This window comes from Otolemur garnettii, unplaced genomic scaffold, assembly GCF_000181295.1.
Source record: "Otolemur garnettii isolate 467f Iridium unplaced genomic scaffold, OtoGar3 scaffold00002, whole genome shotgun sequence".
Lineage (NCBI taxonomy): Eukaryota > Metazoa > Chordata > Mammalia > Primates > Galagidae > Otolemur > Otolemur garnettii.
The window spans coordinates 37,272,729-37,300,535 of NW_003852397.1; the positions used below are offsets into that span (position 1 = coordinate 37,272,729).

The following is a 27,807-nucleotide window of genomic DNA, read 5'->3' on the forward strand; positions in this document are numbered from 1 at the left end:
CCAAGAGTTTGAGGTTGCTGTGAGCTGTGACACCATGGCACTCTACCAAGGGCAACATAGTGAGACTGTCTCTCTCTCTCAAAAAAAAAAAAAAAAGATCTTGTCCTTTCCTTTTCCTTCTGGAAATCCAGTCTGTGGGGACTTCAGGCTAGGCTTTTAGGGATTTAATAAGTTCACAGATGAGTTTAGTTTTTTCAGATGTGAATTGTGCCTACAGTCATTCATTTCAAAATCAGTTGGGTAGATTTAGTAGCGTCCTGGCCCTGGCTTGTGTTGGCATGTACAAGAAGATCATTTTGGCTCGGCGCCTGTGGCTCAAGTGGCTAAGGCGCCAGCCACATACACCTAAGGTGGTGGGTTCAAATCCAGCCCAGGCCCGCCAAACAACAATGATGGCTGCAACCAAAAAAATAGCCGGGCACTGTGGCAGGCATCTATAATCCCAGCTACTTGGGACGCAGAGGCAGGAGACTCGCTTAAGCCCAGGAGTTGGAGGTTGCTGTGTACTGTGATGCCATGGCACTCTACCCAGGGGGACAGCTTGAGGCTCTGTCTCAAAAAAAAAAAAAAAAATTCAGAAATTTTATGAGCTGGCTGTTAAATATGTTGGTAGCTTGAAATTGCCCACAGTGGCCCCTGGTCACCTGGACGGCCAGCTGCAGTGTGATGAAATGAGTAAGTGCTATCGGTCTGGCTTTTCGAGCTGTTGCTGAGCATTACCTGCACACCATGGGGCGGATTCAGTAGGATGGGGAACTTAGTGTGCTGGCGCAAGGCAGTGCTGCTAGCTGTGGTTGAATGTGGATCAACAGATACTCTTCCAGAAAGAAAACTGTCCTTCAAAAGAGATGTTAAGAATATAAATGTGGGCATGGCGCCTGTAGCTCAGTGGCTAGGGCACCAACCACATACACTGGAGCTGGCAGGTTCAAATCCAGCCTGGGCCTGCCAAACAACAATGACAACAACAACAAAATAGCAGGGCATTGTGATGGGCGACTGTAACTATTTGGGAGGCTGAGCAAGAGAATCGCTTAAGCCCAAGAACAGTGAGCTGTGATGCCATGGCACTCTACCAAGGGTGACATAGTGAGACTCTGTCTCAAAAAAAAAAAAAGAATATAAATGTGACCGCCACTATTGGGCCTGTAATGAGACGTTGAATCTGTCATTCCCAAGGGTCTTTTAAAGCTTAGCTGGATGGGATTCCTCTAAAGAAGGGTTGGCAAACTATAGCCCACAGGCTAAATCTGGTCTCTTTTTTTGAGACAGACTCTGTCTGTGGGTAGAGTGTTGTGGCATCACAGCTCACAGCAATCTCCAACTTTTGGGCTTAAGCGATCCTCTTGCCTGAGTTTTTCTATCGAGATGGGGTCTTGCTATTGTTCAGGCTGGTCCGGAACTCCTGAGCTCAGGCAATCCACACACCTCGGCCTCCTAGAGTGCTGGGATTATAGGTGTGAGCCACTGTGCCTGGCCTTTTTTTTTTTCTTTTTTACTAAAGCTTTGTTGGCACATTACTAAGCCCATTTGTTAGCATAACGTTTATAGCCGCTTTCACATTGTAACATCAGTGGAGTAGTTGTGGCAGAGACCTATGGCTCACAGTGTCTAAAATATTTTCTATCTGGCCCTTTACAGAAAAGTGTGCTGGCCCCTAGTGCATACCAGGTGTCATTCACGTACATTCATAGTACTCTGATTTCTCAAAATGCTTACCTGCCTTTCTTAATTTGACTTCATAACTTGTGTGTGCGTGTGTATGTGTTTAGGATCCTGATAATCAACAAATGTGTGAAGAAGAGAAGCTTTGATGTGACCCAGAGAATAACTCTGTGTAATTTCTTCCTGTCTTGGCGTCCCAGACCAATTTTCTGTCAGCACATTCGGCCAGGGATGAGGCGGCAAGGCTGGAAGAGCGCCGGGGTGTCATTGAATTTCACGTGGTCGGCAATTCCTTGAGCCAGAAACCAAACAAGAAGATCCTGATGTGGCTGGTTGGCCTCCAGAACGTGTTCTCCCATCAGCTGCCTCGAATGCCAAAAGAGTACATCACAAGGCTCGTCTTTGACCCGTGAGTGGGGCTTGCTCTTCCTTCTTCCTTGTTTGAGTGAAAGAGGAACTACTTACTTAGATAGTGAAAGTCAGCTGCAGTCTCCTACCCAACCCTGCAGTCTCCTGTCACTTTGTGGATACAGAGCTGTGTTATGCTGATTTTCAGGTCTGAAAGCACTAAGATTAATTTTTCAACAGTTACAGATTGACTTGTTAAAAATAATGAAGCTTTGTAATTTAAGTTGCTGGTGACTGTCTTGTGCTTCATTCTTCATATAGTGATGAGAGACTATAAACACTTAGAAAGTGTTTCACTTTTTTAAATAGTCAAAACGTTCTTGGTTTTGGTATCTTAACTAGGTACCATAGTTCCCCAGGTCTGTTAGTGCTGGGAAAATTATTGGGCTATAAGACAGGTTAACTTTGAAAGTTCATTGCTTTAACAACAACAACACAAAATAGCAAAGAAAAAACAAAAAAACTAAACTTCTCTAATTGAATGTGCTTTATCATACGTAGCCCGATAGGCTTTGCAGACTGAGATCCAGGCTGGGGCGATTCAGAGCAACACTTTAGACAGAGAGAAGGTCCGTTAGGATTCCATAATGCAGGGTTTGGAAATTACACGTGTGGATTTTGTATTCTTTTTCATAATGTTTCTGTATGATTTTGGAGTAAAACTAAACTCGTCAGAGAATATGCCATGTTTGACCATGGCGTGGCACTCCCTCCCTGTCCCGCACCCACTGTGAGTCCCTTGGCATTGGATGAATCCATCTCAGAGCATTTCCCTACATACTCTGTTCTCTATTTGTGAACCTCAGACACGTTGTGGGTGGCTGGTGTTTTTTTCTGATGGGAGGTCTGATGCAGTTTTGTGCAGGCAAGCTTACTGGAGAGCATTAAGGTAAATGGATAGTGTAGTGAGATAGTGGCTAGATAAAAGAGGTTTTCATAGAAACTCAAGATGTCTTGAGATCTGTCCCGTACTTCTTGGTTGGTTAATAAGGAACACCCCCCCCAAGTATATTTATAACCAAGATATGTAAAAATTTGACATAATCTTATTCTTTCAGGAAACACAAAACTCTTGCTTTAATTAAAGATGGCCGTGTTATTGGTGGTATCTGTTTCCGTATGTTCCCATCCCAAGGATTCACAGAGATTGTTTTCTGTGCTGTAACCTCAAATGAGCAAGTCAAGGTAAGGGTAATCCAAGGTCTTAGAAAAAAAGCAGAATATGGGGCTTCTCACTAAAGCTGCAGAGCCTGCCGTGTCCAGAGAAGGCTCCAGGTAGAGTTCAGGACTTTCTGAAACCAATCTTCTCGTGTGTGTGTGTGTGTGTGTGTGTGTGTGTAGACTAAATGTTTTCCTGTACAAATAGGTTTATACCAACACTTTGTTGGATGGAGACAAGAATGAGGGTACTGCGCAAGTCAATATGCAGTTCAAGGATAGTCTATAGGAAATGAGGTGTTATTTGAAAATAAGTCTCAGTGCCATTGTTAATTTGAGCACACACCGCCAACCGGTGACACCACACCACCAGAAAGAATATCGTTGATGGAGATTAGGAAGATGACCTGGGCATCTAACACTTTAGAAAAATTTCTTATGACTTTGTCTCTAAAGAGGAACAAGGACTAAAGAAATTTTATAAGGGAAGTTGTAGAAACATTTAAATAAAGTTATAAATAAAGTTCAGAAGTATTCATGCAGGATTTGGAATATATTGGAATTTTTCTTTTTTTCCATGCTGCTAATTTACCTTCCCAGTTGTCCTTGGATAAGTCCTTTTCTCCTCAGGAGCTATGTGGGATTTTTTTTTGGGGGGGGGGGCATTGCAGTTGGTATCTCATTCTGGCTTGACTAAACTAGACTAATGGTTAGCAGAAAGAGATCTCATCTAGCCTTTATCGTGTTCTACTCTGATTCTCTTAGGAAAAGGGAACCAGAAAGTTCGTCCTTAGAATATTATTTATTTAGTATTTTGGTAAGTGGCAGAAAGATGAGCAGCTCAGGATTAGATGGCTACTAAGAAAAATTGTTGGAAGGCTTAAGGCAATGTTGTCCAATAGAAATATAAAGTAACTTGCAAATATGAGCCATTTAAAATTTTCTAGTTGTTACATTTATAAAAGCAAGTGGAAACAGGTGATATTAATTTTTAAAATATATTTTATTTTACCCAGCATATCCAACATATTGTAATTGTGACAGGTATTCAATATCAAAAGGAATTATTAAGAGTCTTTCTTGTCTTTGTTTTGTACTGTCTTTGAAGTCAAGTCTGTACTTTACACCTACCACATCTTAATTTGAACTGGCCACATTTCAAGGCTCAACTGGCACATGTGGTCAGTGGCTGCTGTGTTGGAGAGTGCAGGTCTAAGGATGTGGTTGACTCCTTGATCTTCAAGGACACAATGTCATTTACCAAAACCAAAAATAGGTCTCTCAAAACAATCATTCTCTGCTAGAGGGCAACCGCCAGGGCTGTGGCACTTTGGCTTTCAGTAACAGCTTTACTGTCTGGTCACTGTGCTAATTATAGCCCCTATGGTGTATTTCTTCTCAGAAGGCATAAGGGGAGCTTTTTGTCTTCGACCCATAGCAGCAAACATCAAAGGGTAAATGCAATTCAGCAGTCGTACTTTTTATCATTCTGACTGGGGAAGGTGAAGACACATACTTGCCTGAAACTGATCTTTGCCTCATTTTCAAGGAATTCTGACAAGGTGTCTTTAGATGATACTGTTGCTATATTCATCATTTTCCCCCTCTAGCCCAAGTAAGAAATGTCCAAAGGTCCAGGTGTTTCCAAATGGTTAGAGTTTAGGAACTTATTTAAAGAAAAATTTTGTTTGGCTCTTCACAGGGAGAAGACCTGAAAAATATGTCCCTGGCCCATAATTTTAGAAAAAGTCTGCATGATTTTTGTTTTCAAAGATAGCCACGCCAAGCACCTTGTTTGGAAAGGTGGATTAAGGTTGACTTGGACACTTTTAGAGATACCAGAGGGACACTGAAGGCATTTAATATGAATTGGATACTTTGTCTTATTGCCCAGAAGGGCAATTTATTTATTTCTTTTCCCCCAAGGCATATAATTTTCAAGAGACTTTGAAGGAAGGTGTCCAAGCATCACAAACTCAATAGGGAAAACTAGGAAAAAAGAAAATCACTTCTAGGCAGCGCCTGTAGCTCAGTGGGTAGGGCGTTGGTCATATATACCAAGGCTGGAGGGTTTGAACCTGGCCTGGGCCAGCTAAAACAACGGCAACTGCAACAGCAACAAAATAGCCAGGAGTTGTGGTGGGCTTCTGTAGTCCCAGCTACTGGGGGTGGGTGGGTGGGAGGTGAGGCAAGAGGCAATTGCTTAAGCCCAAGAGTTTGAGGTTGCTGTGAGTTGTGATGCCACAGCACTCTGCCCAAGGTGACAGCTTGAGATTCTGTTTCAAAAAAAAAGAAAATCACTTCTTATGCCTTGAAATTGGAGTCTTAGAAAATGAGAGTTAGACATTTAAGACTTAACAGAATGGATGATTTTGATGGACGTATATACAGATGTACTTACACACATGCAAAGTGTTAAGAACCTGCTATTGAGTAGAAATAGGAATGGAAGAAACTGTTCTTTCATCAATTTCCTGGTCTTGTCATTGTCCTGTCTCATTAGTTGATGATTAGTAAACAACTCCCAAGATGTGTACTGTTCTAGATATTTACATTTTCATAGGCAGGTATCTAAGACAAAGATTACTGGGCTTTGCCAATTTATCAACACTAGATTACATGGAACCCTGTTCCAACATGGAGTAAAATTGAATGGGTCCCTGTGGCAGTAGTACATTCTTATGAAAATGGCAAATTCATAAGTACAGATTTTATTTATTATTATTGCTTTTTTTCTCACATTGTCACCCTGGTAGAGTGCTGTGGCATCATAGCTCACAGTGACGTCAAGCTCTTGGGCTCAGGCGATCCTTTTGCCTCAGGGTTTTTTTTTTTTTTCATTTTTAGTAGACCACTCTTGCTCAGGCTGGTCTTGAACTCCTGAGCTCAAGCGATCCACCTGCCTTGGCCTCCCAGAGTGCTAGGATTACAGGCGAGAGCCAGCATGCCCAGCCATAAATACAGATTTTAAATGTTTATTTGCTATATTAAACATTTGGCTAAATGGAACTTTAAAATTTGTATCAAATCATTTTGGAGTCTCAAGCTTATATATAAATTCTTGTGAATTCTTTAAATAAGATTTATATGTGACTGTATCTTGCTCAAAACATATACAAGACAGCATTTGAGAATTTACTTGAAGCTCCTCACCTGATTTTAAAATGTATTGTCATCTAAAAACTATTTGGGTTTGATATTATATGCAACTTTAACATTATGTAACCAATTTGATTACCAAAATAAGTATTTAAAGAAACACTGACATAGCCAGATAGATTCGGAAAAGAATCCTTTCAGTGGCAGTTAAAAATAAAGGCATGAAAACAAGAGAAATAGTTCTGGTTTAAAATATAAGTGTTTTCCTATAATAGGCTTATGTTGTTAATGGTCTCTAACCAAGGAAATACTTAAGGTATCACTGCTGCTGTTTGCAATACTAGAGACAAGGAGGTTTAAGTTAGAAGGCCCAGCACCTACTCAGAAGCAACTTGGAATCTGGAAAATTTCTTTGGAAAGATGACAAATTAGTGGCCACTGATGAACAATAGGCAGGCTTTGAAAAGCTATTTACTAAAGAACCATCATTTTGTTCTTCTTGAGTATAATTAATTGGATTGTGGGTGAAGGGGAGAAAATTTCTAGTTCCATTAACTCCTTCTAAGATGGTCCATATAACAAAATCCTAGCTCTCTTGCATCCTGTGTAAAAGTGAATTTCATTCAAAGACACATTTCTTACTAATTTCTTATCTAAATATTACTTTTCCTATATACGTGCAGTTCTTTTTAACAACCCAAACTTTCCTTTTTCTCCAGTTTTTAAAAAGTTTTCTTTAAGAATAAAGATGCCTGTATTGGCTTAGCTACTTGGGAGGCTAAGGCCGTAGGATGACTGGAGCCTGGGAGTTTGAGGCCAGCCTGAGTAACATAGACACTGTCTCTTAAATAAGTTATTTTTAGTTACACAAGACATACGCAGTGCATTTTCAGATAAAGCAAAAATCCCTTTCAATTCATCCTTCCAGATGCCTCTCTATTGAATTGCATACATTGGAATATACCTATACCGAAGAGGTGACTGTTGTGTTGCTATTTCTCATTGTTTAATAAATAGAATTTATATTGTGTGTACTGACCTGCTTCAGAAAGCATTGTCTGAGAGATTGTTCAACTTTAGTGCATATATGTGGTTATTTAAATTTATGTTTAGGTCAATTAAATAAAATTTAAAATTTAGTTCCTTATTTAATTAAGTATTCAGTCAGTCGTGTGACTGTTAGCATATTGGATAGCATAGATAAATCATCTATCTAACATAAAGATAGAACATTATCTTTAGCTACTTTATTCTTTTTATTTAGTATTTTGTAATGTGGCTGCACTATAATTTATGTAATCATTTCCCTATTGGAAGAGATATGTGCTTATTTCAGTAATTTTCTATCACCAATCGTGCTCTGTGAGGAAATGTTTTCTGAACACTGAGAAGCAAAATTGCTGAGTTGGATGCATATGACCAGTCTAAGTTTAAAAATTTATTTCTGTTGATCTCTTTGTTGGTCTACCAATTTACACTTTTACCAGTGGTAATGGACAGTATCATTTCTTCCTACCCTTGCTGACCATTGTACCATTAACTGTAAAGATATTTGCATGCAATTGAATGAAATATTTTCTTGAATGGTAGAAAGTGTTGATTACTACTGAGCTTAAACATGGTATTTTATATTTACTAGTAATATTAATTTTCATTCCTATTGTTTGGCAATTTTTTTTCCTTTTTCTTTTTTTTGAGACAGAGTCTCAAAAAACTGGGTAGAGTGCTGTGGTATCACAGCTCACAGCAACCTCAAACTCTTGGGCTTAAGTGATTCTCTTACATCAGCCTCCCAAGTAGTTGGGACTACAGGTGCCCACCACAATGCCTGGCTATTTTTTTGTTGTTGTTGTCATTGCAATTATCATTGTTGTTTTAGCTGGCCCCGGCGGGGTTTGAACCTACCAGCCTCTGTGTATGTGGCCAGTGCCCTACCCACTGAGCTACATGTGCTGCCCTCTTTTTTTTTGACACAGAATCTCAAGCTGTCCTCCTGGGTAGAGTGCTGTGGCTTCATAGTTCATAGCAACCTACAAATCTTGGGCTCAAGTGATCCTCTTGCCTCAGTTTTTCTATTTTTAGTAGAGCCTCACTTTTTGCTAAGGCTGGTCTCAAATTTGGGAGCTCAAGCAATCCACCTGCCTGGCCTCTCAGAGTGCTGGGATTACAGGCGTGAGCCACTGTGGCTGGCCTCTTTTGGTATTGATCATATAGAAAATATTTATGTGTTCTTTATACTTTGAAGAGTACGTTGAAAAAAAAAATAATGTGTTTATTCTTGATACTGAATCTTTGTGATTGTGTAGCATCTATACCCTCCCAACTTGACATCTATCTTTTATTTCTTTCTTAAATTACTTATAAATCTTTATTTTTCATTTTTTAATCTAACTTATGGTATCTTGAAGGAGTCTCATGTCACCCTCTGTAGAGTGCTGTAGTATCACAGCTCACAGCAACTTCAAACTCCTGGGCTTAAGCAATTCTCTTGCCTCAGCCTCCCAAGTAGCCAGGACTACAGGTGCCTGCCACAATGCCCAGCTATTAGTTTGTTGCAGTTGTTTAGCTGGCCTAGGCTGGGTTCGAACCCGTCACCTTCAGTGTATGTGACTGGTGCTGTAGCCACTGCACTACAGGTGCCAAGCTTATCTTTTCTTTAAGAAGACTTTTTATACTCAACATTATATCCTCACTTCTGGTGTATGTTTTTAGAATACTTTTGTAAAGGTTTATTTTACTTTACATTTTGATGTCCAATCCATCTCCTTCTCTTAGTTTTTCAGCTGGCAAAGTCTTTTAAGTCTTCTCTTCATTTACCCTCTTAATTATCTTATGTACCTTTTCACTATTAATGATACAGATACATCACTCTGTACCAATCCTGTGCAGTAGAATTATAATGCAAGCCTCAAATGCAGGTCACAAGTGTAATTAAAAACTTTCTAATAGCTGTATTTAAACAAGTAAAAAGAAGCAGGTAAAATTAATTTTGATTTCTTTTTTGGTTTATTCATAGCTTCAGAAAATAGTGTTGATATTTTTAATTTAACCTAATATGTTATCATATCAATGTGTAATATGGTATAATGGGATATTTTTTCTTGGTGTATTATTTTATACTTACAGCACATCTCAATTATGAGTAGTCACATTTCAGTTGCTCAATAGCCATGTGAGACAAGTGGCTCCCTATTGTGATTAAATGTTGATATGTTTATCTTCCCATTTTACTGTCTTTTCCTCAAGAAGAGAGAGATTTTCTTTGTCTTTTCATCCCAATTTTATTCAAACTTATGGTTTTTCAGTATTGTGGTATGTTTGGGAAAAGGTAAAATGTCCCTAGGTAACATCTGTGGAAGAAGAGTTTCTAGTAGAGGGAGATGGTGATACTGTTCTTCTGTTTACTAGACAGACCATCTTTTGATACATGTCTATAAATTATTATGCTTTACAAAAGCATCGCTATATTGGGAGAAAGTCTTGAAAAAAAGGGTATTACCTTGTTGAAGGGTCTTTGGATCATGCTGTATGAGAAATGATTGTAGGTTTGATGAAGCTTGGCTTGGGACTTTGGAGGCAGGGCGGGCATGCATGAGAAAATAATCTTCAAGGGCTTGAAGAACTGTTAACAGCAGGAATGAGTCTTCTAACTCCAGAAGTAGGACTGAGGTTCAATAAGAAATAACAAGGGGTTGGATCATAGCTGAACATTAGGAAGAATTTCCCAACCATATAATGGCTGAAAATAAATTGATGTATCTCAGGACCAAGTGATCACCCTGTATTGGAGGTGTTCTAAACAAATTACTTTTTCATAATAGATGGGAAAAGACTTCCAGCTTCACTTGGGATAGGGAGTTAGTCTAAATGACTTCCAAAGATCCCTTGGTCTTGAAGTACTATGATTCTACAAGATTATACCTATCAACACATCTGAGTTCATTAGAAAAACATGTCACCAAAGTCTAGAAATATATATATGAGGATATTTGTGTCTGGGTGCTTGGATTAACTTTCATCTCTTTGTAAGGAGTTCTGAAACAATCACCTTAAACTTACAGATTTTCTCTAAGCTGAAAAAATTGGTCTTTGCATATATGGCAAAACCTCCAGTAGTCAATCACCTCCCTAAATCGACTCCCTCCTTAAGTTGACCTAATTTGCATAGACTGGACATGCACCACATGTAGTATCAGTCCAGTAGGCTTTGTTCAGTGTGTTGACCACCTTTCTATGTTGACCACTTTGTTATAGTCTCTTCTTATTGTCTCTAGTTGACTTGAGATTCTGGGCTCCTCAGACCTTGCTAGGAAAGGTCTGATAAGACCAAGTTGAAAGTCCTGTGTAAGTGATGATATAGTTCTTCAGAAGCATTGCTGATTTGTGGTATATAGCAGACAATTGGGTTAGTAAATATTCTAGTGAAGATTAGTAGTTTAGCTAATTAGCAGATTAGCTCTTTTCACCTCAGGTTCTCAAATACTTTAGAGATGGACAGAAATTCATAATCAACATTTACTCGCAAAACTTTATTAAGATTTAGTGAACTATTTTTATGATGTGCTTAGCAGTTTGTAGCCCTGGCTTGCTAGTCAAAGAATTGAAAACTTATATTTTCAAATGATGAATTATCTCAAATCAAGAGTTTTGAATTTTTTCATTTTATGAATTTTAAAGTTTAGAAATGCAAGAGAGGGCTTTAATGTTATATTACCTTCAGGAAAGAGAAAGGTCCTGGTTGGCTAAATACTTCAAAATATGAAATATAAAGTCCTAAATTTGCTAATATTTCTTGGTGAATATGTAGAGATTTCATTTCTTCAGAATCTAATATGTTTGTTTGTATACCAACTTTCACACAGGGCTACGGAACACACCTGATGAATCATTTGAAAGAATATCACATAAAACATGACATCCTGAACTTCCTCACATATGCAGATGAATATGCAATTGGATACTTTAAGAAACAGGTCAGTTTCTCACTGTGCAGCTCTGTTTGGTCGTTACTTACTATGCATTCATGTAGCCTTCATCCAGATCGGTCCCGCACCCCATTGTTTCTTGCTTACCAGAAGGACAAACATTACTTTTGTAAGCCTTTCAGCAGGAATAAGCTGTAGACTGAATTAGAGTATAACTGGCATATAGTAAGTACTATTTGTTGAGTGAATGAATGAATGTCATCTTTTAAGTGAGGTATCCTGAGACTAAGGAGAAATCTCAGTCCTGGGTGGATAGAGTTCTCCATGAATGAGCAAAAAGGTTCCCTGTTTGACAGCCCTCCAATGGTGATAACAGAGAGGATGTTCTGAAGTCTACCAAGGACTGCAAATAATCCTGGTTCTACAGCGTGTGGCAGGTTAGGTAGAAGCTTGGCTGCCAGCTTAGTACTTGCTTATCAAAAGTTTTCAGCTCAGCTTTTTAAGGATTATTCTTTAGCTATGTATTATTTTTAGTAGTGATTTATAATTCCTAACGTTTCTCACTACTTTTCTGACTATAAAAGTAATGTACCGTCATTGTAGACATTTTGGGAAATAATAAAATACAAAGAAGAAAAGTGGTTTGTAATTCAAATGCCCAGAGAAATTTACTGTTAGTGTTTTGATATATACTTTTAAAATACTTTTTTCTGTGTATGTGTGTGTGTGTGTATATAAAAATTGGCCCATGCTATAATTTATTTACTTGTCTTTTTCCCACTTAGTATTCTGATAATTTTTTCATGTAACTTTTGATGGTTTCTTAGGGTTTTTTTTTTTTTTTTTGAGACGGATTCTCACTTTGTCACCCTTGGTAGAGTGCTGTGGCAGTGTCACACAGCTCACAGCAACCTCCAACTCCTGGGCTTAGGTGATTCTCTTGCCTCAGCCTCTAGAGTAGCTGGGACTAGAGGCGCCCACCACAACGCCTGGCTGTTTTTTTGGTTGCAGTTTGGCCGGGGCTGGGTTTGAACCTGCCACCCTTGGTATATAGGACCGGTGCCCTACTCACTGAGCCACAGGCGCCACCCAGTTTCTTGGGTTTTTAATGTTCTACAAATAGAACATCATTTAACCAATACCATGTTTTTGGATATGTAAGTGTTTTAGGGGTATCTGTGTGCACGTACATGCTTTGTGTGTTTGTGGAGGTGTGCATTTTTGCCCTCATTGATGGTAATTTGCTTAGAATAAATCTCTAGGAGTAGTTTCCAGATTTTTAAGGTTATTGTTATATATTGCCAAATACTTTAAAAATTTCTGTTCTTGTCAGAAAAGGAGTTGATAATTGAAAAAGATATTTTTACCCCTTTTCCAGGTAATAAATTATGTATGCTTGAATTTATGTGATCCCTGTGAGGTTTAATTTTTCTTTTCTTTTTTTATGTTTATCGACCCTTTGTATTTCTTTTTTGGGGGGATTGCCACATCATTGTATTTTGTCCCATTTTCTATTAAAATATTTAGATTTACATTGATTTAAGATAACTGTATATAATGATGTTAACCTTGTATGATATTTGTTTCAACATTGCTTATAGTTTTTTCTTATACTCTACAGAATTTTAGGGGTTTTATTACATAAGTCTGTTAACTTTTTTATATGCTCTTATATCACTAGAAAGCTTTTTCTACTCTGATGGCAGATAATTAATCTCCTATTTATTTTCATCTCATGCTTTGAGATGTGTTTGTGACTTTTATGATGAAACTCACTTGGGAGAACTCAATGGGATTGTTATATCAAGGGCTTGAGCATCAGCTTTCCTAGGCTGTAACCATACTTCAAAGCATAAGATCTCAGGCATGGTTCTTAAGTGATTTGCCTTTAGTCTTCTTGGAGGATAATGGCAATAATTGCTTATAAAATAAATATTTGTTGAAAGATGAGGCGGGAAACTGCTGGTGACAGTTCTGAAATCCAAGTAATTTTCTGCAAATAACTGAAGTAGGCATTTTAAGGAAAATTGTGTTTATATTATTAATATATTATTTGTAATTTTGAATATATACCCTGTAGCACTCTGCTGCTACAGCTTAAAGTATGTAAATGAATAATATATTGGAAAGCATTAATGTCATTGAAACAACCATGTATAGTGATGGTCAGACAGTTTTTTGCCTGCAATTTCATTTCCTCAACATCAAAGTTCTAATTGCTTTATTTTTCTTTCATAATTAGATCATTGTTAGTTATTAATTTGTCAAAAATTCTGGGGACTCCCTCACCACTTTGGGGGCCATTTACATCAGTCATGCTTATTATGTAACTAATGCACAATCAAACCTAACGTTTACTTAATATAGGTTCTTGTTTCACATTTTTCAATATTATTTTTTTTGTGTGTTAGGGTCAGTTGTTTCCCATTGTCTTGCTTCCTAATTGCACAGTTTGTTTTCTGATGTTTTGAACTTCAGGCTAATCCTCTTCAGGGTAGTACAGTGAGAGCTCGGAAGAAGCATGTCTTGATTCCTTGCACAGGGCCTGGCATGTCGTTAGCACTCAAGAGATATCTGATGCATCATGACCTTGTTTGCATTACAGGGTTTCTCCAAAGAAATCAAAATACCTAAAACCAAATACGTTGGCTATATCAAGGATTATGAAGGAGCCACTTTAATGGGATGTGAGCTAAATCCACGGATCCCGTACACAGAATTTTCTGTCATCATTAAAAAGCAGAAGGAGGTAAGGAAGCTGTAGACTCGTATTCCTTCCACACAGGCCAGTCTTAGTTGGGGTGGGTTCCACTTCACTGGGTTCTGTGTGTATGGGACTCCTAGGGATCATAATCTTAGTGTGCTATGGTTTATCTAGATTTCTTCCTAGGTCCCCATTTCTTTTTTTTTTTAACTTTTTTATTTTTATTTATTTTATTTTATTTTATTTTTTTTTGAGACGGAGCCTCAAGCTATCCCCCTGGGGGATAGTGCCATGGCATCATGCTCACAGCAACCTCCAACTCCTGGGCTCAAGCGAGTCTCCTGCCTCATCCTCCCAAGTAGCTGGGACTACAGGCGCCCGCCACAATGCCTGGCCATTTTTTGGTTGCAGCCATCACTGTTGTTTGGCGGGCCCGGGCTGGGGATTCGAACCCACCACCTTAGGTGTATGTGGCTGGCGCCTTAGCCAATTGAGCCACAGGCTCCGAGCCTAGGTCCCCATTTCTAAGAGTGTCAGTAACTGTTAAATTGGTATAAAATAAAAAAGGTGAAAAATACAGTGACAGATTTTTAACTTCACTTTCAAGGCCTTTTACATCCTGGCCTCACTTATTCCTCCTAGTCTTAGCTATTTACTTTCATCTCCAAATACTGAACATGCATCTCCTTTCTAGTCTCCAAAGGCAATCCCTGATTCCTTAACCCTCTTTCTCGTGTCTTCATTTATTACCAACTCTTTTTTTCCCAACATGCATGCAAATCGCACCATTTTAGCTTGTGCTCTGTTTTCTCCTTTGAACTCCTCTAGCACTGGTTCAATCCACCCATTTGAATTATAGATTTTTTTTTTTTTTTTTTTTGAGACAGAGCCTCAAGCTGTTCCCCTGGGTAGAGTGCTGTGGCACCACAGCTCACAGCAACCTCCAACTCCTGGGCTCAAGCGAGTCTCCTGCCTCAGCCTCCCAAGTAGCTGGGATTACAGGCGCCTGCCACAACGCCCCGCTATTTTTTTTTTTTTTTTTTTTTGGTTGCAGTCGTCATTGTTATTTGGCAGGCTGAGCTGGATTCGAACCCGCCACCTTAGGTGTATGTGGCTGGCGCCCTAGCCACTTGAGCCACAGGTGCTGAGCCTGAAATACAGTTATTCAACTTCTGTAGACATTTATCCTGTTGTGTATTAATCTCTCCTTTTGCATTTCAAGTTCTGAAGGCATATAAGGTGTGTCCTTCTAGGGAATAGTGACTTGTTATGTGATATTTGGGTGACATCTTTTACATATACTAATTAAAGAGAAACGGTAAAAGAGAAAGGTTGATTGATTTGAGTACATAGGATTTTTCAATTTCTGTAAGGCAGGAAAGAAAAACGCCATAAAAAGAGCATACTGGGGAGTCTACAAACCTATAATTGAACAAATGAATCTTGTATGTTAAGCCCGGGATCGTCATGTGCTTGGCGATCCTCAGTCTGTTGGAGTTGAGAAAACTAGGAGTTTGCAGCTGTGTCTCCGCACATCAATTCCACTTGATACTTCTCTTATTCATCCTGGTGCGCTGTTGTCTGAGAAATACCTAACGGAGACATCTGTCTTAAACCCATCTTTGTTTTCTGATTTCTACTAATATCCTTAATCTCAGGTCTTGGTTCTTTGTCAGGCGTTACTGAAGTAACAGCCATTAAGTTCTGCACACAGTGTCTGGTGCCGAGTAGTTACTCAATACGTTATTTTCTTTTTACTTAAAATAGCTCAGACTTGTTCTTGTGCTTCCCGTAGAAGTGAAGTGAGCAAAGCTTTTTTTTTTTTTTTTCCAAATTAGAAAAGAAAAACAACTTTTGTTGCTTCTTGTTCAAAGATGTCAGCCTGAGAGAGAATTCCAAGTAAGGCACTTGGAAGGGTTAATAAAGCGCAGCAGGCTCCTCTCTCGCCGGCTCTCTGTGAAGAGCTGGCTGTCCTCATTGTTCTCTTTGGCGCTTAATGAGCAGGTCTGGATTCAGCCGCACATTGTTCCGCATCAGAGGCTGCTGGCCAGCTAAAGCCATCACTGTTGTCAGCTGCTCTTTCCTCACCCCACCCCCACCCCAGCAGCCCCCATTCATCCCCCGGCTGTTAGCTGAGAGCAGGATTCCCTCGGCAGAGTCTGTAGATTCACATTCTGTACCATCCGTTGGCCCGTCAAACCTAAACGCAAAAGCCAGAAGAGAAGCACAGGGCGAATTTATTTATTTATTTACTTATCTTATTTTTTCTTTTGAGACAGAGTCTCACTTTGTCGCCCTTGGTAGAGTGCTGTGGTGTCACAGCTCACAGCAACCCCAAACTCTTGGGCTCAAGTGATTCTCTTTCCTCAGCCTCCCAACTGGGACTAGTAGCTGGGACCATAGGTGCCTGCCACAACCCTCAGTTATTTTTAGAGACAAGGTCTTGCTTTGGCTCAGGCTGGTTTCGAGCCTGAGAGCTCAGGCAATCCACCCTTCTCAGCCTCCCAGAGTACTAGGATTACAGGTGTGAGCCACCGTGCCTGGCCTTTCACAGAGCTTTTTTTTTTTTTCCCCTTTGGTTGCAGTTTGGCTGGGGCCAGGTTCAAACTCGCCACCCTTGGTGTATGGGGCCAGGGCCCCACCTCACAGAGCATTTTAGATGGCTGACAAAGCAGTCAACTTTTTAGAAGCCAGTGCTCCCTCCTACTGTTTTTTTCTCCTCTGCTCTTACATCCTTCTCCCTCTCTCATCCCCTTTGCCTCCAGCCTTCTTTCACACATGCCATGGAACGGCTAATGGAGGTTTGGAGCTGTTAGCCTCCTTTAGAAGTCTGGTGCCACCTAACCACCTAAACCTAGGTTTTTTCTTCTTTTTTTCTTTTTTGGAGACAGAATCTCATTTTCTTGTCTTTTCTTTGCCTCAAAGTTCACAGCAATCTTAAACTATTGCACTCAAGTGATTCTCTTGCCTCAGCCTCTCAAGTAGCTGGGACTACAGGTGCCTGCCACAATGTCTACCTATTTTTAGAGATGCGGTCTCGCTCTGGTCAGGCTGGTCTCGAACTCATAAGCTCAGGCAATACACCTGCCTTGGCCTCCCAGAGTGCAAAGATTATAGGCATGAGCCACAGTGCCTGGCCCTAAACCTGGCTTTTTAAAGAAGAGATCTGAAGTCACTATAATAAACAGTGTATTTGGATTCATGTCGTATCTTCTTCCAGAGAACCCAAATGATTTTTACAAGTAACTTTTATTACAACTGTGAAAAGTCTCTTCCACTGATGGTGACAGCAAACAAATGGCAAATATATTGAGGACTTCTGCTAGCCTCTAACAGCATCCAAGAACAGAATAAATTGTAGTTATCATTGGTGGAGACCGAGAGAGAAACCTACTCCAGTTAGACAGGTGGACGGGATAGCGGACAGTTAAATGCTACTTTGTGTGTTGATGCCAAGGGAAGGGTGGGTCTATAGGGACCTAGCGTCATCTAAGATGGCTTTGTATGAGATTTCTTTTGAACTGGATAGACTGGTGATGGAATCAGCATGAGCAAAGAGTCTTATGGGCACATTAGTAGGTAGCATCAGAGGTATATGAGTGAATAGAGCAAATAGTGCAAGGCACTATTCACACTATTGGAGAAAGTGTGAAGAGGCTATGAGCAGGCAGAACTGGCTGTATATGTGTGTGCATGTGCAGGTAAATTGTGGTGGGTTAATTCTAAGATCTTAATCCACATGTCTTTGGAGGAGTCAAAATTAGGATGGGGAAAATTAATGCCTTTTTTTTTTGGTAAGGAGGTATGCTGAAACTTGGTGATATATTGGAGATGAGGAAGGCTTCCACATTTTCTGTTTGGGGAGACCATAAAACTAATAGGTCACAGGACTGAGATAGGGACGTTAGGAGACGAAGATGAGGACTTACTTTCATTTGGAAGGTTTTGATTTTGAGTTCCTGGTGGGGAGTAGAACTGAAGACATTTTCTAGGGAAGTAAAGTTAAGACATTAGGACACCTGTAGTTCCAGCTACTTGGGAGGCCAAGGCAAGAGAATTGCTTAAGCCCAAGAATTTGAGGTTGCTGTGAGCTGTGATGCCACGACACTCTATTGAGGGTGACATATTGCGACTCTGTCTCAAAAAAAAAAAAAATCTATTTCACCTGTCCCTTTTCCCTTTTTTTAATATGGCTTCTAGAAAATTTTGAATTGTATGAGTGGCTGATAGTACGTTATTGGACAGCACTGATATAGGTTTACCAGGAATATCCTTTCACTGGTCTCATCATTTTATGAAGTTCTTTATTTAACTATTAGAATTATATATTCAGGTTGCAATGTTTACCAGTCAAAAGTTTGAAATAAGGCAGTTAGGAAATAGAATTTATTTTCTTTTGCAAATTCAACTAGTGACTTTTACTGTTTCTTCTTTTTCAAAGTTTGGTTATGATATGGTTAATTTCAGGATGGAGATTTTTGAGGTTTTCTTTGTTTTGTTTTGAGGGAAAAACACACTGTCTTTCACAGTGAAGTAATTACCTCAGTACATTAGGAATTATTTTACAAAACAAACAGCTTTCAATATTCCCAAATCAGTCCTAGCAGCACATGTCCTGTTTGTGTTAACAGATAAAAGTTTAGAGCTGCTTTTTTTGATGCAAACAGAGTAGATTGATACTCAAAACCTCGAAAGTTTAAATAATAGTTTAAACTTACTTACAATAGTCTGTCACTATTCCAGACTTTTGGGCCTTTCTGGGGTCTGTTCATCTATCCCTCCAGTCTGAAGGGATCAGTTCCTAGTTACTGGGTATAAAGAGGTTCTGTGACTTCACCATGTAGTGAATACTGAGGGCTACTTTCCTGTAATTCTGGCAGCAGATCCTCAGAGAAGCAAGGTAAAATAATTGACTCTCACGCTAAAGATGACAAGCGGGCCCCAGGGACTGTGTGTTCTGTAATATTGGCTTTTCTTCATGGCATGGACAAGACACTCAGAGATGGTTGTGCGAATGTCACTAAATGGTACAACAGGATGTTTTTGTTTCTTGTTAAGTAGCATTCACTGCTCATTTTGTTTCATAAAAATTTATTTTGTTAGGAAACATTTTGTTACGTTGACTGACTTGAACTGTATTTCTTTTTACTAAACACCTTTTCTTCCTGTGTCTTAACAGATAATTAAAAAACTGATTGAAAGAAAACAGGCTCAGATTCGAAAAGTCTACCCTGGACTTTCATGTTTCAAAGATGGAGTTCGACAGATTCCTATAGAAAGCATTCCTGGAATTAGTACGTATAGATCTTCTTTTAAAAGCAGAATCTTTTCGTAATGCTATGAGTTGTGTTTGAAACAATTCCCAGAGTATAGTAACTTGAAAAGCTTTACTGCCCTGCCTGTCTCTGTGTTATCTCTAGTCCTTCAAGAAGGCAGCAAATGTTTCCTGTATCTCCCAATCCAAACAAACCAAAGAGTTTAAATACCCCCTTATCATGGCTTTTATTAAGAGCCTGCCATCTGTAACACAGTGCTAGGCACGACATTTATGTAACCTTGAAGCTAGGGAATTCTGCTTGTACACACGGGGAAACTGAATCTTAGAATGGTTGCATATTTAACAATAATAGGCAGTAATGGTCAGAGTGAGAAGCTGCCCAGTTCTGATCTTCAGGCGTCTTGCTGTTTGCACCATGTCTCATTGCCATTGTGGTTGTAACCTACAAGATCTATGTTTGGCTAAATCACCTTACCCAAACTTCCAAAAAAGATTATTTTCTGGATGTGATGGAAATCATATCATTTGTTTCAAGTTCTCTATTTTAGAGCAGTTTTCCTAAGCATTCTTGTTTGTAGGTTAGACATGAGTTACAGTGGATTAAACCATGCAAAACAGTTTTTATAGATCAAAAGCTATCAGATATCATTCAGAAATTTTATTCAGTTCAAATCCAGGTTATTCTAGTATATTGGCGATTTAATAAACAAACTCAAACTGAAATTCTTCAGGAAAAAATAAGATTTTAATTGGGAAAGATCTTACTTCATTATATCTACCTTATAGCGGATCTTTCTTGTACTGCTAAATACAGAAATTCTACTCCCCTAATAATAATCTCTATTAATGGCATAATAGGTACTGTATCATTGAATGCCTACTTGTGTAGGCATTCATCTTTTTTTTAACATACATCAAGTAATCTCAGTAGGCATAACATCACCTAAGTTTTATACTTCTGTTTTTATAGACTGATAAACTGAAAGGCAAGAAGTTAAGTAACTTATTTGGAGTAAAGTTATCCTTTAGGGAAAGGAGGAAATCAAATCCAGTTCTATGGGACTCCAGGCTGTGTTTTCTATCTGCTACATTAAACCGTCTCGCATTATAAGCAGGGTTTTGGCCAGAGAAAAGAGAGATTAAGAATTTGTTCTGACTTAAAATAACAGATTAACTCCTTCACATGGTCATTAGCAAAAATTCAACTTATAGTTAAAAAAATACACACGTCTATGTACTGGATATATATATATATATATTTTTTTTTTTAATGTTTTCTTCTGAAAAGTTGGAGCTCCTGCTTTAGACAGTACCACACGGGACAGCATTGTCTCAGCCTTGTCTCAGTGAGTGTCTCTCAGGGTTTTATGTTGTTAGCAGAAGTAACTAAATAACATTAATTTCAGTCTCTTCCCAGAAATAGACTTTTCTTGTGGCATGGTTGTAATTTATTGTGTGTTTGATAAGTATTGACTATATTACTCTCTCGACCAAAAGCAGTTCTCATTCAATGTTCAATTTTGTTGCTGTGTAGGAGAGACAGGCTGGAAACCAAGTGGAAAGGAAAAAAGGTAAGTGTGATGGGCACAAAGATGTTCATAGAAGTGATTTTTTTCCCCTTCCCAGCAACTTACAGATAAAGGGCAAATTAATTGTAATCACTAATACAACAGTTGGTGGGCTTTGATTTTCATAAAAAATTCTGGATTGTTTCCAACTTGGGGTTTTTGTAAGAATGAGCTGAATAGTAATCAGTTGGCAAGAGGGTTAAAAGCTAATCATTGCTTCTTGTCATTTACTCTTTTCCTTTCAAGTAAAGAGCCCAAAGACCCTGACCAGCTTTACAGCACACTCAAGAGCATCCTCCAGCAGGTGAAGGTGGGTATTCTCTTTATTCACTCATGTAGATATTTTGAAATGATTTCCCACATGGCATTTCCATATTAGATACCTTACTTTTTTCTTTACCCAAGAGCCATCAAAGCGCTTGGCCCTTCATGGAACCTGTGAAGAGAACAGAAGCTCCCGGATATTATGAAGTTATAAGGTTCCCCATGGGTAATGCCATTAACATTTTCTAAGTATAGTTTTAAAACTGTCTGGATGGGGGTATAGGGGACAAATGGTTGCTAAGGTTGATTGGTGCTCCTCTGTTGTAGGGTAGGAAGGAGATGAGGGGTGGTGGGATTCCGTGTACCAGTGGAAGGGCAGTGATGTCAGAGCAGAATGATAAAGGAGAAGGGGTGGCTGTGTTCATCAGGGACATTCTTTTAAAGCCCACATACATTCAACACCAGATGCAGAGAGTCTAGGGAAACTGCAGATAGCACTAGATGTGAAAACTGTTTGTACTTATCCTTGCTCATAAGCTACCTGGTTGGTTGCAATAGAAAATCATCACGTTGACTCGGCGCTTATAGCTCAACCGGCTAAGGCGCCAGCCACGTACACCTAAGGTGGCGGGTTTGAATCCCCAGCCTGGACCCGCCAAACAACAATGACGGCTGCAACCAAAAAATAGCCGGGCGTTGTGGTGGGCGCCTGTAGTCCCAGCTACTTGGGAGGCGGAGGCAGGAGACTCGCTTGAGCCCAGGAGTTGGAGGTTGCTGTGAGCTGTAATGCCACGGCACTCTACCCAGGGGGACAGCTTGAGGCTCTGTCTCAAAAAAAAAAAAAAAAAAAAAGAAAATCATCAAGTTGTTCTCTTGATATGTTTTGAGTCTGCTTAAGCCCAGGAGTATGAGGTTACTGTGAGCTGTGATGCCACAACACTCTATTGAGGGCGACATATTGCGACTCCATCTCAAAAAAAAAAAATTATTTCACCTGTTCCTTTTCCCTTTTTTTAATATGGCTTCTAGAAAATTTTGAATTGTATGAGTGGCTCATATTACGTTATTGGACAGCACTGATGTAGGTTTACCAGGAATATCTTTTCACCGGTCCCATCATTTTATGAAGTTGTTTATTTAATTATTAGAATTATATATTTAGGTTGCAAGTAGATATATAGGGAAAATACTATTTTTCACAATAGTCTCACAAGGCTTACTTGCTTTAGAAAATAGATTAAGTTTGTCATTCTTATTTCATTGATGGAACATGAAACAAAATTAGTTTGAACCATTTTACATGCAGGGTCATTGGTATATTTGCAGATGTACTTATGATCAGTTTCTCTAGCTTTAGTTGTGTGATGCCAAAGCAGCTGTAAATTTGGTGAAACAAACTCAGTCTGATTGTTTTAAGTAATTAAATGATTTAATACAAATGCACACCTGCTCTACTTCACGTAGATGGGGCCTCTTCTGTATAATTCTGAATGAATAGCTAACCGTAGTCAGTTTATCATACTTATTGTTGCTAATCTACTTAGTTTTCTTGCACTGAATAGGGGATTGAACCAGATGACTAATAATAGTCCCTTGACTGTTTAAATGGCTGGGATTTTATATTAAAAAAAAAAAAACACACAAAAGAATGAATATAAGACCTAAAAACTATTCTCCTGGATCATAAGAATTTCTTATGAACAAAGGCAGTGGGATGACAAAACTATAATCAAACCAACCACCTAGATTTCTTTCCCATTTTATTTTTGTGAACTAGGGTTTAAAAGGAGTCAAAGATTGCTAATATTTTTTTTTTCCTGCGCAGATCTGAAAACCATGAGTGAACGCCTCAAGAATAGGTACTACGTGTCTAAGAAATTATTCATGGCAGACTTACAACGAGTCTTTACCAATTGCAAAGAGTACAACCCCCCTGAGAGTGAATACTACAAATGTGCCAATATCCTGGAGAAATTCTTCTTCAGTAAAATTAAGGAAGCTGGATTAATTGACAAGTGATTTCCTCCCCCCCTTCTGCTCCTTAGATACTCTTCAAGCAGTGTGCCTAAAGCAAGGTTTAGTTTTACAAAGAATTGGACCTAATGTCTTGAAGAGACTTGTAAATGTACTAATTAGCACTTTTGAAAAACAAAAACCTCCTTTTAGCTTTTCAGATATGTATTTAAATTGAAGTCATAGAACATTTTTATTTTATGGAATAGATTTTAAACTATTTACTACTATTAATGTAAATTTTCTATGGCATGTCTATTAGCTAACTATTCCATGATAGATGATCAGGGGTTTCCTCAAAACTGGGGTGTGAGGAAATTGCACATAGTACAAGATTTGGGGGAATCCAGAAAATTTTCAGACCATGAATGTTTCCATTTTTTTCTAATGGAATGTGAGAGTTTATTTTTATTTTATTCTGAAGGACTTAAGGAAGGGATGCATAATAAAAAGCCCATAAAAGGTGAAATATGTGACGCTTAAAGTCTCAGTGTAGACTTTTTATATATATATATTTTTAAAACACTCATTCTAGATGAGGTGCTTTGAGCAGTTCTGAAAAATGCAGTTCCAGAAAAGCAACTGCTTTAATTCCTAAGGAAGAAATTCTAAATAATGCAAACTTTTTTATAAACATCTGGGTTTTTGATAATTCTGTCTACCTGCAACAAACTTGTTAGCGCGTAACCACTATTTTAATAAGGAACACAAATGTGTAATATCATATTTGACTTTGCTTATGCAGGCCATAAGTTCCAAAAGGTAATTTCCCAGGCCGCAAAGGCGTAAACTTGAAAACACTTAATATTGAGTCAACATGCTTTAACAGGAAATGACAAATAGTCTATGTATCGATCTGATGAATCCTTTTCTAATAAATAAAGAATTTTTTTCTTTTCTGTGATACAACCATCGGTAATGTATATATGAACATTTTTCCTTTTGCATCTCCAAATTAAATTGTCTGAGATGAATTAAAATTGCTGTCAGTATTTAAACACCTACATTAGTATATCGGTCCAGGGTCATATCCCACTAAAATCCATCATGTAGCCTTATTAACCTATCTTGGGATTCCAGCTCAGTGCTTGGATTTATTTCCTGATTACACTACAGAAAATAAGTGGGACATCCCAACTCTGGGAAAAACCAATTAATATGCAACCATATAAATGAAGGCCATCTTGATGGTCTTGACACTAATTTTTATGATGCAAATTTATAAACTGATTTTTGTAAAGGACAAGGTTTTAAAAGTATATTTAACTTGACATTTTCTATTAGCATAAATAAATCGAAATGATCATGAATAGTCATTAAAAACAGTTGCCAGAGATCATCTGCATTAAGGAACAAAATCCCGCAAATGTTTAAGTTGGAAGTGTTTTTGATACAAAAGAGATATTCAGAATGCTCACAGTGAAAAATGCCTCAAGTTTTTTAAGTATAAGAAACTACCTTGAGTGGTGTCTAGATTTCTAATGAAGAATGATGATACAGTTTGGATAAAGTTTATTGGACTGGTTTTAAACAGTACTTTGTATCCGATTTGCCGAAGCATCTGTCCTGCTTGGTATTCTGTGAAAGTTTGTTATTTTCTGATTAGACATTCTTATAGAGTATTGTCTTCAAAATCAGATCGTCTCTTCTATATTGAAAGCATTTTTATGTTTTCTAATTTAAAAATTAATATTTTCTTATAGATATTGTGCAATAAAGCTGAAGTAGAATGTGTGGTTTTTGCAAATGCTTTAACAGCTGAGAAAATTTTACATTTGTAAAATTAATATATTGTACTGGTACAAAATAGTTTTAAATTATATTTTAAAAAGCTCCCAATCTGGTGGTGTGTTTTATTCTAGAAGACTGAGGTTAATAGAACAAATGTATGATCTGGTTGGTGACTGTGACTACATCCTTAATCTTTAGATCTTAAGCGTTTTGTTGCATTGTGGGAAATTTTATACAAATCCATGGCCCATTAGTAAGAGATTTTCAAGAGAAGAGACACTCATGAATTATCTCGTGCATCTTTCCTCCTCTGACCCAATAAATAGCAACAAAAAAAGTTCCATCAGAAGAGGAGTGTTACTTGTTTAGAAAGAAAGAAAAAAAAAATTTTTTTTTTTTGAGACAGAGTCTTGCCTTGTCACCCTTCAGAGAGTGCTATGGTGTCACAGCTCACAGCAACTTCAAACTCATGGGCTCAAGTGATTCTTTTACTTCAGCCTCCCAAGTAGTTGAGACAACAGGCACCTGCCACAATGCCTGGCTATTTTTAGAGGCAAAGTCTCTCTGTTGATCAGGCTGGTCTCAAACCTGTCAGCTCAGGGCAATCCACCTGCCTTAGCCTCCCAGAGTGCCCAGGAATAGAGGCATGAGCCACCACGTTCGGCCCCCAAAATATTTTTTTAACAAGTTTTTTTAATTTTAATTTAATTTCATTTCATTTTTTTTGCAGTTTTTGGCCGGGGCTGGGTTGAACCCACCACCTCTGGCATATGGGGCTGGTGCCCTACTCCTTTGAGCCACAGGCGCTGCCTCCCAAAATATTTTTTAATAGTTTTTGTTTTTTTACTTTTCATCTGTTAGATAAATGAAATATGAGGCAAGAATACATCTGATTTTCAGACATCTTCCAAATGAGCTTCCAATGTTATTGAAAATGCTGTCTATATGAAAGTATATAGCTTATTGGGGTTTGAGAGGACCCAATAAAAAGAACTCTTATTCCCTACTGAAATCTGAACCAACTGAGATGTCAAAAAACAAAGTCCTGTAGTAGCCCAAATATCCCCTTTAATGCTAATAAAATGAGTATTACTTACATCTGTGGAAAATGGGCTGATCCCCGGAACATGATTGATTAGCAGGCCAACTTCCCCCCAAGGGGCAGGGTCTTTAATGTTATACTTAGCCTGCGGCAAAGAGAAGAGCGGTGATGCTCCCTGAAGGCAGGCCAGCGCAAGGAGACACAGGAGAGCAGGGCATGTCAACCTCTGTTCGTAACAACCTATGGTAAGTATGTTATTACTCGTCAATTTGGAAAGCCTCTCTCAGGGAAGGAATGAATGAGGGAGGCAGAGGGAAGCCAGGAGATGATGCATGTCTCACTATGTCACCTTCGGTAGAGTGCTGTGGCTCACAGCTCACAGCAACCTCAAACTCTTGGGCTTAAGAGATTCTCTTGCCTCAGCCTCCCAAGTAGCTGGGACTACAGGTGCCTGCCACAATGCCTGGCCTTTTTTTGTTGCAGTTGTCATTGTTGTTTAGCTGGCCTGGGCCGGGTTCAAACCCACCAGCCTCAGTGTATGTGGCTGGTGCCATAACCACTGTGCTACGGACATCGAGCCCAACTCTTGTTTATTTAAGAGATTCTAGGCCAGGCGCAGTGGCTCATGCCTATATTCCTAGCACTCTGGGAGGATTGTTTGAGCTCAGGATTTTGAGACCAGCCTGACCAAGAGCAAGGCCCTGTCTAAATTGTCAGACGTAATGGCGGGTGTCTGTAGTCCCAGCTACTTGGGAAGCTGAGGCAGGAGAATCACTTGAACCCAGGAGTTTGAGGTTGCTGTGAGCTAGGCTGACACCACGGTTCTCCAGCCTGGGTAACAGAGTCAGATTGTCTGAAAAATAAAGACATTTTTAAGTACTTCACAAGGAAGGGGAAGGGTTACTGGTGGCATCCTTTGGCCTTTTCCATATTATTTGAGCTACTCTGTTCTTGTCCTTAACTAGCATACTAACTAGCATTCTACTCTTAGCAAAGTAAATTTCTTGACTCATTACACATTTTTTTCTAGAGTAAAAAGGTGTTTGGGGGTGGGGTGGGTGGGAGGAATGGGCAGGTGGTGGCAGGGACTGAAGTCAACCAGCGCTTCTGCTTGAGTCTCAAGCCTCATGGTAGTAGTGAGCTGAATCTTCCTCCTTTGGCTGTATCAGTGCCTTCGGTGTTAAGTTGTGATGAAGATTGGCAGGGTAAAAATAGCATTACTAATGTCCCTGTTAGGGAAAGAGATGAAAATAAATTTAAAGAAGAAAAACTAAAGAGCAAGTGGCAGGAGGTTTTCAGGTAAGCTCTGGAGGAAGAGCTTCAAAAAGGGAACAAAAGGTGGTAAAAGGAGCTGAGAGAGTAACAGAAACATCACGAAAAGTCTACCTTCATGTAATTTGTGTGTTCGTGCCGTGGCTTTATGGGAAAATATTTCCTTTCTTATGGAAAAAGGAAGCTAACAATGACAAAGATGGAGTTTATTTGGGGGTCTAGTAAAAAGCAGCACAATTTCAACAAAACAGAGAAAAGCAAAGCAAACAAAAGCCAGGCTTCCTCTTCCTTTTTCCTATTGGGAAGTACACCATGACCTGGGTAGGGATAGGCATTGAAAAAGATGAGAAACGACACATAATTTATGTGAGTGTATTTATATAAAATCAAGCATTGCTTAATGATAGGAATGCTCTGAGAGATGTGTTATTAGGCAATTTTGTCATTGTGTGAACATCACAGTGTTCTCACACAAATCTAGATGGTGGAGCCTCTTACACACCTGGGATATGATGGAGCCCATTGCTCCTGGGCTACCGACCTGTGTAGCATGTTACTGTGAGGAATACTGTGGGCAACTGTGATACAATAGGAAGTATTTGTGTGTCTAAACATAGCAAAGACACAGTAAAAAATGTCATTATAATCTTAAGCAACTGAAGTCATACGTGCAGTCTATC

General features: G+C 39.0%; 1 protein-coding gene across 1 annotated transcript in view; it reads left to right on the plus strand.

Annotated features, from left to right (window-relative positions):
* KAT2B (lysine acetyltransferase 2B) overlaps positions 1-24,921 on the plus strand; it is a 117,540-nt gene extending 92,619 nt beyond the window's left edge. The window contains exons 11-19 of the mRNA XM_003781875.3: positions 1,866-2,074; positions 3,132-3,258; positions 11,193-11,303; positions 13,861-14,004; positions 19,139-19,253; positions 20,772-20,808; positions 21,052-21,115; positions 21,211-21,295; positions 22,895-24,921. Coding sequence (XP_003781923.3) covers positions 1,866-2,074; positions 3,132-3,258; positions 11,193-11,303; positions 13,861-14,004; positions 19,139-19,253; positions 20,772-20,808; positions 21,052-21,115; positions 21,211-21,295; positions 22,895-23,088 — 1,086 coding nt within the window. The 3' untranslated portion in view covers positions 23,089-24,921. The remainder of the gene's footprint in view (positions 1-1,865; positions 2,075-3,131; positions 3,259-11,192; positions 11,304-13,860; positions 14,005-19,138; positions 19,254-20,771; positions 20,809-21,051; positions 21,116-21,210; positions 21,296-22,894) is intronic.
* The last annotated feature ends 2,886 nt before the right edge of the window (positions 24,922-27,807 follow it).